The 16,669-nt window shown below is 35.1% G+C and overlaps 1 protein-coding gene across 1 annotated transcript in view; it reads right to left on the reverse strand.

Annotated features, from left to right (window-relative positions):
- The window catches only part of GABBR2 (gamma-aminobutyric acid type B receptor subunit 2), a 351,494-nt gene that overhangs the window by 145,192 nt on the left and 189,633 nt on the right, over window positions 1-16,669 (reverse strand). Inside the window, exon 8 of the mRNA XM_026701028.2 lies at window positions 13,939-13,999. Within this exon, the coding sequence (XP_026556813.1) occupies window positions 13,939-13,999 (61 nt within the window). The remainder of the gene's footprint in view (window positions 1-13,938; window positions 14,000-16,669) is intronic.

Here is a 16,669-nt window from a genome sequence, read left to right on the forward strand (position 1 = left end):
AAATAAGAAATGGAACAAATATAAAAGGACTGTACCACTCCACCCCAAAATCTCTGTATAAAACTTTTTTAAAAAGTGAAATTAAATAAACCCTAAAAATGTTGCTAATAACAAATCTGTAGAAGTCAATGAAATACTAACCAAAGTGTTAAAACCTTGCAATATAATGCAATTAAAATACTACTTTAAATTTCTAAACAATCACAGAAAACAGAATGGTAGTCAAGGGACTGCAAAACATTAATTTATATTCCACAATGAAAAATGATTTGGGCTAAGGAAACTATTAAATATCAAATTTTATCTCATATGTTAGTAAGATAACACTAAAAAATTTCCATTCAAATAGAACAAGAACTGCCAGATCCATGTGGTGATTCTAGGCAAAGCAGAGTCACCAAACATACTGCTAAAGACAACTGAGTTCCCAAAAGATATCTATTTTTCCCTTATTGATTATACTCACCTTTCTGTCTATATAATATGGACTTTATGATCATACCAAGTGTGGATAAAACAGTTCACAATAAACATTGGGAAAATACTGAAAAACTCTCCAATCTAAGCAACTAAAGCATACCTTTGGTACTAAATTGAAAGTAATATAATCATTAATTTGGGTGACCTCATCTCTTATCATTTCAATAAATATTGTTAAAGATGACTTTATGAAGTTCCTTTTTTCAGCTGAATTGACTAACAGGATAAGCTAGCTGAAGAGGTCAAAGCAATGGGAACCTTGGAGAAAATGACTACATTATTTGGAGACCTAAAATGCAAAATGAGAAATTGGAGCATGGCCATACATGCTGACTAGATCTCAGAAGAGCTTATTTCAACAAGCTTAGAAAAGTATTAAGTGGAATCACAATGACAGAAAGGTCAAAGAGAATGTAAAAAACTCCAAAACTTCTCAAAAATAAGGTACTAGAAGTATATTGATTGAGAAATAAAACAGGAGGGCAGCCTAGGTAACCAGTGAGGTCATCTGGGGTGTTTTTGACTGAACTAAGAGTTAAAAGAGACATGTTTTAAGAAACACAAGATTGGTGCAATCAGCAAGCTAGCTAATATCTACAGAAAGAACATTGCAAAGGCTAAAGCACAAAAGAAATGTCAACTTGTAAAGGAAGCTAAAAGCAACAAAAAGGGTTTTTTGCTATGTCATTAGTAAAAGAAAGAAAAAAAGGAAACTGTGGGTCTATTGGATAAAGACAATGGTAAGTTCATAATATATGAGCTTCTCAATTCCTGCTTTAAACTTCCTCCCAAAAGAGAACTATTCAAATGGACTTAAATAGAAGAGAGAGGCAAAGATAGCTAGGAATGATTGTGCTACCATAAATAAGTTAAATCTCTGAATCAACCCTGGCAATCAGTGGTATGGCAGGTGCCACAGCCAGATTGCCCTTAAATGTCTTCCCTCAAGAAATACAAATTGTGTATTGCTGCCAGTCTTTACTAATCCCAACAAAAAGTACCTACTGCTAAGCCAAGTGAACTCATATACTGAGCCTTCAGACTGCCTGACATCAGCTGAGTTTCTTGATGCATTTGGAGAATTATATCAATCTTACTCTAGAGCCCACCAGTATCTAACTTATAATAACAATGTGCCCTTTAAGCAATAATAGCACCATTCCAAGCCATTGTTCAACAAGAAATGCCAAAAAAGTTATTCCTACCATTTGCCAGACTGATGTACCCAATATTACACCAACAACTGCACAGGACTTCCTCCATAAGAAAAACTACAAACTGCCAGCATGCAAAAGAGAGAGGGGGGAGGAGGGAGAGAGGGGGAAGGGTGAGGAGGGACAGGGAGAGAGAGAGAGAGAGAGAGAGAGAGAGAGAGAGAGAGAGAGAGAGAGAGAGAGAGAGATCCTTCTAAAAACATATTTAGATTGATAGAGAACAAACCACAAAAAACAACTGGACACAACTCATTTGAACAATCAAATCCAATAATACAACCTCATTCTGACATATCATATCAAGCTCCCAAAATAATGGTCCATCTATAACCCCTTCCCCGCCAAGGTTCTGGGAAGCATACTTTCAGGAATTTTACAATTACACCTCTGTTGGAAGTGGATTCCTTGCCAAACTATAGAAAATCTGCCAAGGACAGCATCAGTGACCATGACTCTTGAATCTTGTTGCTCAGCTAAGACCAGGGAAGGTCCCAAGAGAGATTTAATCTCTCCAGAGGCCATTAAAAACAACTTGGGCTTCTGGGTCTCCAATCTTTCCTCATTCTTTATCTGCATCAACATCAATGGCTGAGTCTCCAAGGTCTGTGGGCTTGTAATCATTGTCCTTATATATAAACAAGGGAAAAGAGGTGATCCTGCTAATTATAGACTGATCAGCTCTGCTGATCATGGATCAAACTCTCTGTAAGACACTATCAATGGAAATACTGACTAGAAGAGCAAGTTGGCTTCAGAGAAAGCTGATCAACCGTTGATCAGTACCTACTGCTCCAATAACTCATCAAAAATACTCCTTTCACAGCACAGCGTTCGTTCATTCATTCACTCACTCACTCACTCATTTAATTTCTATACCCATCCATCTCAATGACTCTGGGCTGCCTTTATAGATTTCAAAACAGCTTTTGATTCCATATCCCAAACTAAACTATGGAAGAAACTGGAGGCCACCTGGATTGAGTGACATTTACTTCATCTAGTATGTATGATTTATGAAGGGACTTCACTCAAAGATAGAAGCAACTTCCTGGCCCATCTCACCAGGAACTGAGAAAAGCAACAAGCAAGGCTGCATTTTGGCTCCACTCTTATTCAGTTTCAGTTGGGCCATCTCCTCAAACCAAAACCAAATTTTCCCAGGTGTCTTATCACCTCCTCATTTCTGATTTTGTCAACCTTAAGAACCCATATTGGACTTTGAAAAGGGTGACAGCACTAGCACAGCACTACAAGAAAGATCAATCAGAACTCAATGAACAGGAAACAAAATCATGGCATTTGCTAAAAGGCTTAAGAGCTACTCTTGGATGATAGATAACCATAAGACTGGGCAGGTTTCTTGTTTCAAGTACCTGGGAATAGTCCTTATTCTGCCAATAGTAGGAAGCACTAGGGGGACAGTGTTGTTGAAAAAGCTCAGTTGAATTCATCGGCCATCCTTAAATTCCTCAAGACAAAAAGTGGCCACTACATACAGTACATGCAGTACTCAAAATTATTCAAAGCCAAGCAAATAGCACTATTTCTTTGTGGTACCAAGCTGACTCCCTCTCCAATGCTGCATTATCACAACTTGTTCAATCTAGACAGGGGCCCAGCCTTTATTGACAACAGGTACTCTGCTTCCCTTGGTGTTTAGAAGGAGGCCTGCTTGGGTGAAGGCAATGGGCATGTATCAGAAGTGCAAGAACCCCAGGGTAGCCTGTCTGTCTGGAATTGCTTTTTTAATGTTATTAAATTTTTTGAGTAGAACAATAAAAAATAATACAAACTGAAAGAAAAGAAAGAAGAAAAGAAAAAGTACAAAAAAGGGAGGAAGAAAAAAAAAGAAACCCCAAATAAGTAACTTTTATTTAATGCAGTTACCAACAAAAGATCTAAACAAAATTTTTAAGATATTATCATAAATTAACATACATAAACTCAACATTCCATATCCCAACTGTTCACTATAACAAAATCCCATTTAAAAGGCATAAAATGCTCCAAACATCTTAATGTAAATAAATTAAAAGAAAAACCAAGTTTAACATGGCAGAGAGAACATTTTTCATTTACAAATGACAAGATTCCAATACACAACATTCCAAATAGCAATTTATCTTAATCAAATAAGGGAATCCTTGATTTACAACCGTTCATTTAGTGACCAAAGTTACATCATTTCCTGGCTGGACTGAGTCGAAAACTGGGGCGTGGCCATGGTGCAGGGTAGAGCTTTAGTTTTAATGTAGACTCAATCCATCAGAGCAGGAACTGAATTAACTCTATCCTATGTGGACTCTTGGAATCACAGATAGGAGAATTTGCTTTGCCAACATATTCTTGAATGTGTTTGCTAGACCTTCACCAGTGTAGGCCATTTTCTCCACAGTAGTCTGGAAGCATGCAATGTTCTGCCATTCTTCATATATGTTCAAACCATCTGAATCTGCATTCTAATATTTCATCTATAACTGTCGGTTATTCACTGCATCTCAGTATGAGATTATCATTCTTAAGACATTCGTGCCAGTGTGTGCTGTAGATACAACCTTAGGAAAATACCAAGTTTATTTTGGTCTGCTTTTAGCAGTGTTCTTATCTCAAATGCATACCACAAGAATGTCAGTACTAATGTCTGGAAAGATTTGCATACATATTTGATTTCACTAAAATATTTTGTTTCTTCCACAGAGACCAGTTTATGTACCAAAGAGCGGAACAGCCTGGCTAATCCTGCAGTGAACTGCTGGTTTTGATGCTGTTTTCCATTTTCCTCCCAGAAACCCAAGACATTTGAATTGGTTAACCTGCTGAATTGGGATTCCATTGCAAAGTAGGAGATGTGGGAGCAAGTGCTAATTGAACATGCTTTGGGGATAGCAATGGGCCATTGGTGGTGCAGGATGTGGATAATGAACACCAACTATTTATCCAGTCTATTGTTCTGGGATATGTCTACTGGCATACAATACATTAAAAGCCAATATACATGTCCGGAATAGTGCTGATTTGTACAGGAGAGCTAAAGAAGGCAAGAAATTGATTTCTTCAGACTGACAGCATGCATTTAGGGAATAATTTTGCTTTGTGTTAAAAGCCTAAAGGCCAATCCATTGATATATTTAGTTGGACAGCACATTTCAATCATAGCTTTGCTCCAGTTAGAGATTTATGCTGAGTAAACTCAAAAAGAGAAGTTCTTTTTTACAGCAGAGAATGAAACAGTTCAGTTTTCTGAGGATCCCAGCTATAATTACTTTCCTCATTAACTATTTATGCAGCCTGAAATGTTACCATAATTTCCAGAAACTGTTATCACTTCAGATGCACATTTGTGGAAGATGGAAAAATTCTAGCTATATCAATTGGCACAGTATCCAGCAATTATTTTTCATTTGGCACTATGGGTGCTTAAAGTTTATTTCATTCAAATATTAAGAAAAGGTAAGTAAAATTTGATACAAACACTGATAGATTTTTGGACACCACCTTGAATTTGCCAAACCTGGTTCTCAATAAAATATCTCAATATGTCATTCAGATGACATTGTTTAATGAATGGGAGCAAGAAGAGCTGGTCAGCCTGACCTTACAGGATGCGCAAAAACAAAGGAGACAAGCAGGCTATGTAGGTGATAAATAGCACTTTGGATTCAATAATTTATATAGCTAATATTTTAAACCATCTCCTTGCCACTTGGCAAATTGAACATTCAATAAAGCAATCTCTTAAATACTGTAGCGCTATCTGAGAGATAAGATTTGACCCACTAAAGCAAGAATCCAAGATCAATTGGACTGTGCTTGGGGTGTTAACATTTAAAATGCTATATTTAGCTAAGATTTTCCCCTCCACATTTAGATGAGAAGCTGCAGGATTTATTGGGTTGTGAATGGTTTTCTTCTCCGAGCTAGACCTAATGTTATTTGTTAATGCCAGGCAATGTTAGCCTGCTGTCACATCACACTGACACAACCTTGCTCCAAATGTCACATTAGCAAAGTCAGACAAGAATTGCTTTGTATTAGAACATTTTTATGCTGACCTTTTGAACAGCTAAAAAAATGACAGGAAAAGCTTCACCCACCCATAGCTCTGCATAGTGAGCTTGTATTTTTTAATGAGAAACAACGTAAGCCTTAATTTTGGATTACTACTCAAAATGCTCAGTGCTGTATTAATAAAAACAAGAAAATATCACACATATAATAATAAAATCAAGCAATCTATATTGCAAATTGTTTTAGATTCACTATGGTCCCTTTTGATTATACAGTACATGTACAGTATAGGATTATTTTAAGAAATACACCAGTATGGTACAGTGGTATTGGACAGAAAATGAAGAGACCTATCCCTGTCCTCCTTCCATCACAGAAATTCAAGCTGCTCTCTGACTTTCCTACCTCACAAAGTTGCTAAATAGGAGGAATGAGCACTATGTATGTTGCTTTGAAAATATAAACCCAATTACTCAATGAACCACACATTTGGATTCCAGCTGGGTAGGCAACATAGGTTTAAATTATCATCAGTTAAACGAATCTTCATAAGCTTCAGTAGCAACTTTGATTGGGTAGGATAGGAGGAAGAAATCACCACATAAAACTGTTCATGCTTCTTAGTGAGTTTAAAATGCTTTCTGATCTTTCACATGAATAGCACATCTTTATTTATTAATTATTTCTGCAGGCTTCTCTGTGAGATTTTTTTTTTAAATGTGGGTTTTTTTAGCACATTTTTTAGTAGCAAGTTTTGTGAGTGCTACTAACCAAGAAATTAAGTAGGCCCAGAGCCTTCCATGTAGTTACCAGAATATTGGGATGTTTTGAAATTGCCTTACAGGCATCAATCTCTTTGATTATGTTTAAATGCAATCTAAAAACTTCTAATAGCAAATGTTCCACTGGTTAATATCCTTACTGTTAGGAAGTTTATCCTTAATTCCAGCTTGCTTCTCTCCTTGATTAGTTTTCATCCATTGTTACTTGTCCTGCCCTCTGGTGCTTTGGAGAATAAGTTGACCCCCTTCCTTTATTCAAATAATGGAATACTGCTATCTTGTGTGTCCTTCTTTTCTCGTCTTTCTTTTCCCCGTCCTTCTTTTCTCTAGACTGACCAAACTCAAATCCTGCAACCGTTTTTCATATGTTTTAGTCTCCAGGCCTTTAATCATCTTAGTTGCTTTTTTTTTTTTTTGCACTTTGTACTTTTTCCAAAGTCTCAACATCGTTTTTGTAACATGGTAACCAAAACTGGATGCAGTATTCCAGGTTTGCCTTACTAAGGTTACATAAAGTAGTACTAATACTTCACGTCGTTTTGATCCAATGCCTCTGTTTATACAACCAAGGATTGTATCAACTTTTTTGGCTGCTGTCACATATTGCTAGCTCATATTTAATTGATCATCCACTAGAACTCCAAGGTCCCTCTCACAGTTACTGTTTTTGAGCCAGGTTTCGGCTAATCTGTACTCATACCTTTGGTTTTTCCTGCCTAAATGTAAAGCCTTGCTTTTCTCCACATTAAATTTCATTTTGTTAGATAGGGCCCATTATTCAAGTCTGTCAAGATATTTTTGGATCCTGTGCTTGTCTTCTGGGGTGTTGGCTGTTTCTGCCAGCTTAGTGTCATCTGCACATTTGATGAGTTCTCTTTCTATTTCTTCATCTAAGTCATTTCTGAAGATATTGAAGAGTACTGGGCCTAAGATGGAACCTTGTGGTACCCACTATTTACTTCCCTCCATGTAGATGTAGTACAGCACAACTCATTGTCAGCCAGTTACAAATCCATCTGGTGATGATGCTGTCTGTCCCACATTTTTCTACCTTACCAAGAAATGGATTGTGGTCTACTTTGTCAAATGAAGAAACCATGTTGAGAAAACATCTCAAACAAGCCCTTATCTAATTCATACAAAGATAAACTTTGGGAGAGGGGAAGTACATTCAGACTTGTGAAAATTCTATTATTATTCTATTATTCTATCCTATTATTCTATTCTATTACTATTCTATTATTATAGTTGTTGATGTATGTAGCTTTATTCATATAATAAACTGACCAATATAGAATTTTTTTAGTCTGATCTGCCTTGCAGGTTATTTATGGGACTACCACTCTCCAATTATGCACAAGATCTGAAAATGATCCAGATCCTTCATATTAATATCATCAAACGAGATCCTGGAAGCATATTTTCTGTCTCTTCAAATGCCCTGCACCCCCACCACCACCCCTTGGAGATTAGGATGGTCCTGACCTTGCCGGCTTCCTGAAAATGCTGAAGATCAGGGTCTTCCCCAAGCATTGGGTTGGGCTGTTGGATGAGCTTATTTTGACAATATGTTGTATGCATCTGATTTACTCCAAACATGTTGTACTGTTTTTTTGTTTTTATTTTAAATTGTTTCTCTTTACTGTGGTTATTTTAATTGGTTGAAATAGCATACCTGTTTAAATAAGTGTAATCAATAAATAGCAATAAATGTTAAAAATAAATACAAATTTAAAATAGCTTAAAAATCACATTCAATATGGATCCACAGAAAGTTAAGTAAAGTCAATGAATTCAGTGGACTTACACTTTATATTTATGCTCTGTATTTATATTAGAAATACATGCCCAGGATTTTGGAAGGCAAACGTAAGTTCACTGCAACTCAAAAAAGAATTATGCACATTAAAGTCAATTTATTTCACAGAGCATAAACTTCGTAGTTCTCACTCAATTATGACAATATATAACAATGGAACAATTCAATAAAAATTGGAAGGTTCTTTCTCTTACTTTCTGACTTACTGAAGAAAAAAACACAGCACATTTAGGGAGTCTTTCATTATGGACAGCAAATTAAAAAATTACAAAAAAAGACGAAGCATTAAACAAAAGAAAAAAAATGTGCCCTTTTCCTGAACTGAAATATATTTCTAAGAGTTGGAAACATAAATGACAAAACCAAACAATTAAAAAGGTGGATCAGATCCTTTCACAATCAAGCAATAGTTGTAGGCTGATGGGGCTATTAACACCACAAACTTAATTTTCAAATCACAGCAGTATAATGCTTTTAAGTCGAATTGGTTCATGAACTAAGCTGAAAATTAAATCTGTAGAGAAAGCACAGAATGTTCATGCATATGTAAAATAATCCTCAGTATTTTCTACCTAATTATTTTTCATGTACAGAAATAGTTTGCAGTTTCTCTAGGCAGATTCCTTACAAGATGTCTTCCACATCTTTTGGGTTTTAACTAGCACTAATCAAAGCCCATTCATAATATTTTCATATATCCTATCAAGTTGGCTGGAATCCCAGAAAGAAAACTCACTTTAAAAAAAATCTAAGAAAGATACTGTGAAAGGTTTCAGGGGAAAAAAGAAATATACTTCTTACATAGAATTGTAGCCCCTATATAATATGCGTCACTAGGAAGGGCATACATGTTACATCTCAGCTCTGTAAGCTGCACTGTTTGCCAGTTTGCTTCCTGGTCTAATTCAACGTTTTGCCCTTTAAAGCCCTTTATGGCATGGGGCTGGATTTTCTAAAGGATGCCTCTCCCTGATTACACCTGCCTGGGCCATCTGCTCAGGCAGAGAAGGCATGCTGTGGCTCCCACCTGCCATGAAGTAATATTTTGGGGGAGGATCCCAGGAGGAGGGTTTCCTCTGTTGCTATGCTTGCCTTGTGGAATCTTCTCCCCACCCTCCCAAAAAAGTAAGATTAATTTCATCCCTCTCAACATTCCATAAGTCCCTCAAGAACTGACTACGTTATCAGGCCTGGGGTCTTCTAGGGGCTAGAGAGATGTTGCAATGGTTCCTTTATAGAGTTATTATAATCCTCTCTTGTTTTAGGTACCTTTTATATTGTTTTTTAAATTCTGATTGTTTGTTATGTATTTTTTAATTAAGCATTTTACACCCCCCAAAGTCACTTCCTTGTGAAGTGGGGCCTTATACAAATATGTTAAATAAACAAACAGGAAATTCAATCTCCTTCGATGACATCATTTGGTTCCCCAAGGAGATCTGTTTTAAAATACAAGGATGGCTTTCAAGCAGGTCTTTCCTGACAGAGCCAACCTCGCAAGTGCTTCATTTGGAGTACATGCAAGTCATTCTTCTACTCTGCATTTCCTTCCTTGAAGGGTACCACTGAATGGCCAAACTAGACTGTGTTTGCAAGCAAGCCAAGGAGGTAGGATCTGGGAGAATATTGATTTCAGATATTCCTGCTGCTTTTGATCATTAGGAGAGACTTTGAGAACTGAACTTTGCATATTAGTCCTTACCCTTGACTTAAAAGACACAATCACACGAAGCCTTTCCCTTATTTTATGCTAGCTGCAAATTTGCTTTTGGACACATTTCAAACTCTGCATAAAACTAGAAACATAAGAAAATGTATTTCGCTGCCTGAACTCTTTCATCATTTGGCAAAGCAGATTCTGCTTTCATTCTCATAAATTAATGCAATAGCTTAGCATGCCCTAAGAGCAAATCCGTTGCTCATGTGAGCTGAACTTGAATAATCTTTCTCTAACACTGTTTTGATTTCTTGCTTGTTTTATCGGGAATGGATGTTAGGATTTCTGTGATGACTATAGAGCAAGTGATCTGAATAAAGAGTTTTAATTGGAAGGTTTTGGCCAAAAGATTTAGCCTTGCTTCATACTCTGATTTATAATTCTGTAGATTTCCTCACAGAAATCTGAAGAAGCAAAATCAGGAAGGGTCTTGTTTCTTTACAGACATGTTGCTATAGAATGTGGGTACCTATATCAATTTGGCTACATAATGCATTTGGTGTTGTACTGAGAACATTATCCTTTTTTATTCTAACAGAAATGGACAAATAAGTAATATCTTCTACAATCCAATTGTCAGCAAAAATTCAAACAGAGCTGCAAAATAACAAGATTAATTAATATATATATAAAACGTAATATTCCACATCTCAATTCTTAGCAGTAAGCAGAACTCCATTTAAAAGGCATGAAGTGGTCTTGACATCCTAGTGTAAACAAAAACCTAAAGTTTAACATGACAAAGAGGTACTATTTCTCCTTTAGAAAAATACAAGCTTCCGTTTTTCACCCAAAATGTCAAAAAAATTCAAAAGAAAACTATGCCAAATAATATATCGAATTCAATACTTCCATATCTTGACTTTAAACAAATCCACATTTAGCAAATATTAAGCAATCCCAGTATCTTAACATAAAAAAGACTAAAATTTAACATAACAAAGAAGGGTAATTTATACTTTAAAAACCAATTCACAAAACTTTTTTAAAGTAAAAAGATAATTAGATACAGAGCCAGTTAAATGCTATCCAATTAGAGTACATAATTGTACTCTATGACAGATAACATGTCCCGTTTTACCCTGGTCATATAAACCAACTCTGTATTCCTTTTAAAAAAAATACAAAACAATCTTTCCCTTTATTCAGATGATTGTTGATCCTTATGAATTTCTTCAATAGTTTAAACACCCTCCTTTGAAAGTCTAACAAAAATAAATTGTTCTTCTCTGGAATTGTCATTTTTATTTGCTTCTTAATTTTTAAAGCCTCATTCATTTCTTTCTTTATATTTGATGACCAATTCAAAATCTCGATCGTGTTGTTTTCAGCTAGATGTTGTTGCATATTTTTCTTTAAATGGATTGCTCCCCATGAGAAACATTATAGCTGACATAATTGATTGAAAGCCCTAGTGCAGTTCTGAGTGCAAGTCCTCAAAGATATCTCTGAATGCCATTATAAATGTCTTGTTATGTCTCCAAAATCAAAAACAGTTTTTCTTTCCCCAAAAATTCATTTATTTTTTAAGATTATTTTCAGACTTAATATCCAAAAGCTGTTATTCCAATATTTTCTGAGCTCTTAATGCTTTCAGGCCAAAGGTCTTGGTTTTTGTTGTTTATTTAAAATTCTTAACATTTATAATGATAAATCTTTTTTTACATATGTTAAAGACTTGAGGGCACTCTCTTGGTGTTTGCAATCTTACCACTTTCAAGGTATCTAACTTCTTTGAAGAAGTGAATAGGCAATTTCTGAAAGTGGTAGCAAGGGAAGAGCAAACTTACTGCTCTTTGAAAAAGCACAATTTGCAGTTGGAGCAACAATGGCAAATTCCCTTGTCTCAAGATCCCCCCACTCCCAAGGTTGCTGTCTTATGTCTCTTTGTGAGAAACATCTGCAGGGTGAACAGCTTGGGTTCCCTTTGTTTATCCAGAGAGGGTTGAAGGAACCAATATGCTCATTGGGTCCCTAGTCATGTTCACAAATGTTGGCTCCACCATCTTCGGTCCACCATCTTCTCTCTTACTTTCTACCCTCTTTACTGAGAAACCTTTGTGTATCTGTGTTTAGTACAAAATTGCTGTTACAGTGTTAACTTTTATTTGTGTTGGGAAACACAGCTTTTGGGAATGCAACTTTAAACTACGGTATCATGCTCTACATGAGGCTGTCCTTGAAGACAATTTGGAAACTTTAATTAATTAATTAATTTAATTAGACTGTCTACTATTGACCTCACCCGTTTCCTAAGAGGTCTGTAGGGGGCATGCATAAGCGCACCAGCTAGCGTCCCTGTCCTATTTTTTCTTTTCTTTTTTTTAATTTTTCTTATATGTATCCAATATTCATAACTATGTTTTTACTTATACCTATTATCTTATAAGCAACTGACGAACCAAACAAATAAAATAAAATAATTGGTGGTAATTGGTGCCAGATATATATATGGCACACATAACATCATTCCTTCGTGGGCTGACCAGTGTGTTTCCAGGTGGAATTCAAGGTGCTGGTAGTTACCCTTTAAAGACCCACATGACTTGGGACCAGGATACCTGAGGAATCACCTTTTTTCCAACCAAATCAGATAGGATGGGCATGCTTCAGATCCCATCAGACAAAGAATGTTGGCTGACAGGAACTAGAAGATGAGCTTTTTCTGCAGCAGCCCCTGCTCTGTGGAACATCTTTCCTTTGGAGATTAGAATGGCTTCAACCCTGATAGCCTTCCCTAAACCTTTAAAAACTTGGCTATGCTCCAGAGTCTAGGGTGCTATATACGCCAAGGGCCTGTTTCCTGGCTATATTCCTGGCCAGATGTCTTGCTTTGTATGTACTCGAATTAGAAATTTTGTTTTTATTCTTTTGAAATGTTTTTACATTTTTAATTGTAATGTATGTTTTTCAAGCGTGAGTTGTTCCAAATTGTTTGCTGAGATGGGTGGCTATATAAATCGAATAAATAAATAAACTTATCAATGAGTTTTTAAAAATAATTCATTAAATACACTTTTGCTTAATAATTCTAAGTAAATTCAATAATTCTTTAGTAGCTCAAAAGGACATAGAAAATTCATTTGTGGAAATATTCAAGTATAATTAATTGATTTTTCAGTTGTAATACAGATAACTGAAGCATTAATCCTTTCCATACCTACATTTTATTTACAGTATTAATCTGTCTAGTTTTCTATCTGATAATACTAGTTATTTCTCCTGTTTTTAAATCTGCAGTTCTATGTTATCTATACAGTACATTTTCTAAACATGTCACAGGAATGTAGCATATTAAAAGCATGATTCTTAAATTATATATGGTTATAATAAACTTTCCACAAACGGGATAATTTAAGGCAACTTTTGCCAAAGTAATGCCAAATATATTGGGAAATCTTGACGCTCCATTTCCAACACATCTGGAAAGTGTCAGGTTTAAATTATGCATCTTCTCTTGAATATATACTCTTGCTAAAATGAATCCAAGCCATTGTACTATTACAATTTTTCGTCAATATTTGGCTATCAAAACATGTCATTGCTTTAAATGAAAGGCAGAAGGAAGAAGAGGAAGGAGGATGCAGAAGAGGAAAGGAAGAAATTATAGAGCAACTATTCCAAGTTGCAAATTCTATTTCATTTTTCAGAAGGAATAAAAAATTAGCCTGCTGTATTTCTATTCTTTAACATCAATTTTTTTTTAAAAAAAATCAGTCTCTATATAAATGATCCTATTTATTTTTAAAAATATATTCCTTTATTGCTATGTAATCTGCTAAATTTTATTGCCATATATCCTTTAACTTTCACATCATCATAAAGTATAAAACAAAGCAAAATATACCATATCTTCAAATTGAAATCTACAGTCATAACAATAAAGGTGCAAGGCATAAATAAATATCCGTCACCTACCTTGAAACTGTGTGAATTTGATGGTCCCCATCCTCTCTCCATTTCTGAACATAACTTGACCCTAAGTAAAGTAAATAGATGCCTTATAATAAGGTTTGTGATATCCTTACACAACTTGCTTATTTTAAATAACAGTAAGAATAATTATAACACATGGATAGACAACCTGTGCCATGAGCACTGATGCCTATAGTCTTCTTCCTTAGTTCACTTCACATTCTCTACCTATCTACTTTTTTTAAAAAAAATCTGTTCTAAGAGTAATTGGTCTACTGGTTAAAGCATCAAGTTAGAAAGTGGAAAACCATGAGCAAGTTCTGTCTTATCCATGAAAGTCAACTGAATGATTTTGGGCCAGTCGTTTGCTCAGCCCAACTCACCAGCTTGAGTTACTTGCAAAAATAATAAAGTAGAATATAAATAAATATAATGCTAAACTACAATGCATCAGCTGCCAGCATCATCTTTTTTTTCAGCAATGTCTCTCAGCCCATATAAACCATGTAGGCATTATTAGAAAGTAAAATGGCACATGTCTGCAGCTCAGTGTTTAATTTGACATTATGCATGCCTTCCCAAAAGGTAGATAAAGGATTGGAAGATATAATCCTGTAGGAATGCAGGACTGCAAGGAAAGAACCACGCTAGTTTGCCTTCTTATAAATGAGTATTTTGTGAATGTTCATGCAGAATCTGACAGCCATTTTATGGGAATGACTGTAACATGTCCTCTAAATTCTAAATATTTTTACTTGGTCAAAAATATGATTTACTCCTGATTTCATTAAGGTATAAATGTCTTCTGATAAATATATACTTGAAAATCATATACCTCAATAATTTAGCGGAGCAATATTTACAAAACCTATCTTTGTGCTATATAATACATATAAGAAAGCATTGAGATCAAGGCCATTAATGAATATATAACAAAGACAACAGATTCTATCATACTGAATAGCTAGCCAAATCAAGCCAATCATTTTAAAGATGTATCCTACAAATCGAAGAATCTAATATGTGAATAAAATATATTTTAAAAAGTTGAAAACAAATCACATGCATTACATGAGAAGTTAATTATTTTACTAATTCCGTTGCAGATATAAATTTACTGTAAAGAAAGGTATGAATTGTAAGCTACTATACTCCTGTAAGCTTTCAAAACAGGCAACATTTTAAAAATATGCCATAAGCACATGAAATTTAATTGAATGCAAATAACAGAGAGGATTTCTATGTGCTTTGGCCAAGCTAAGCAGGCACCGGAAAAGGAATCAATGAGCTTTTTAAAAATATATATTTTAAAAAACACAGAAGCCTGAATACAAAATTAAATTCTGTAAACAGAATGGAATTCAGAACTGTATCACTTTCAACTGCTCTTGGGAGATGGGAAATCATAAAATAGTACACACTACAATAGCATACAGCTCCTTAAATTCCTCAGAGTCTTTCTACCAGTTGCCATTTCATAGTAGTTTGTTTAAAATATCATCACAGGATAGAGTTTATTGAGCTGCTGGTAAAAGAATAAACTAGGAAAAATCAGATTTCTTGAATATGAACAAAATAAAAGTGATGGATCTAAATAATACTGTAAGATGCAATCTGGGTCAGTCACCAGGACCAGAGGTTTATTCTTCTGAGCTTTTGGACTCATGCCGGAGCCCACCCTCAAGGAACTTCTCTCTACTGGAATGTGTGGTTTGGGCTATTCTATGCATTGTATTTATGTGATCTCTTCCTATTGATTGATTGATATGTGATGGCTAGCACTTGGCTGTTGTTTTCTTGTGCTGCCAAGTCCTCAGCTCCTAAATATAGGAGCTGAGGACTTGGCACTCTTGTTGACTGACAAAGGGATCCTTTTCCCAGGATTCAAACAGCACCTGAAAATATGCTTTAATCATATCCCTGGCTATCTTTGTATCTGTATATCCAACAATCTTAGTAGCAACAAAATTGTATGTATGTCCTTGTTCATTGCAATAAATAATACTTCTTACTACAGTATTTCTTACTACTTTGCAATATCCCAAACTATAGCCTATGGATAGTGCACTCTGCCTTACTGTAAAATTAGCATTATCAACACACAGCACCTGAATATGGACATTGGAATAAGCATGTGTTTCTAATTAATCTCTCATTAGATGGTTGTGCAGTATTTGATGCACAGTATCTGAACATATGATGTGATGGTAAGTCAAATGAAAATTCTGTTAATAGGGATAGATAAATAATGGCTGTTCATACAAAGAATCCATCAAAGCAATAAGCCTAAACATTTGTATGCAAACTAATTTTGAATGAATAGGGGTAAAAAGAACTAGAACTGTTAGGTTGGCTGCATTTTCCCTTGAATTGGTGTAAGTCTTTCTGAAGTCATGTTGTTAACTCTTTATATTAAATCTGTAAACTGAGACTGTTGTTCAAGAACAAGAACAATGGGGAATTAGGTCAAGCCAGGTAATTTGATTTTCCCAAACACAAGTTCCAATGTAAAGAAGTACATGATAATTTAACTCAAAAGATATATTAAGCAGCACATACCTGATTACAATATTCTATTAGCATACATTTATCATTTATTGAATTCTCATTTTCATCCTTGCATAAATTTCAAATACAATATTTTGTTTTACTATTTGGTTTGCTTTTATATGCTATCCCAAGAAATACCGTAATATGAAGTAAACCTAAGCTGCTCAGTGTAAAGTACTAATAT

Source organism: Pseudonaja textilis, chromosome 3, assembly GCF_049901715.1.
Source record: "Pseudonaja textilis isolate UNSWEBS1 chromosome 3, rPseTex1.2, whole genome shotgun sequence".
Lineage (NCBI taxonomy): Eukaryota > Metazoa > Chordata > Lepidosauria > Squamata > Elapidae > Pseudonaja > Pseudonaja textilis.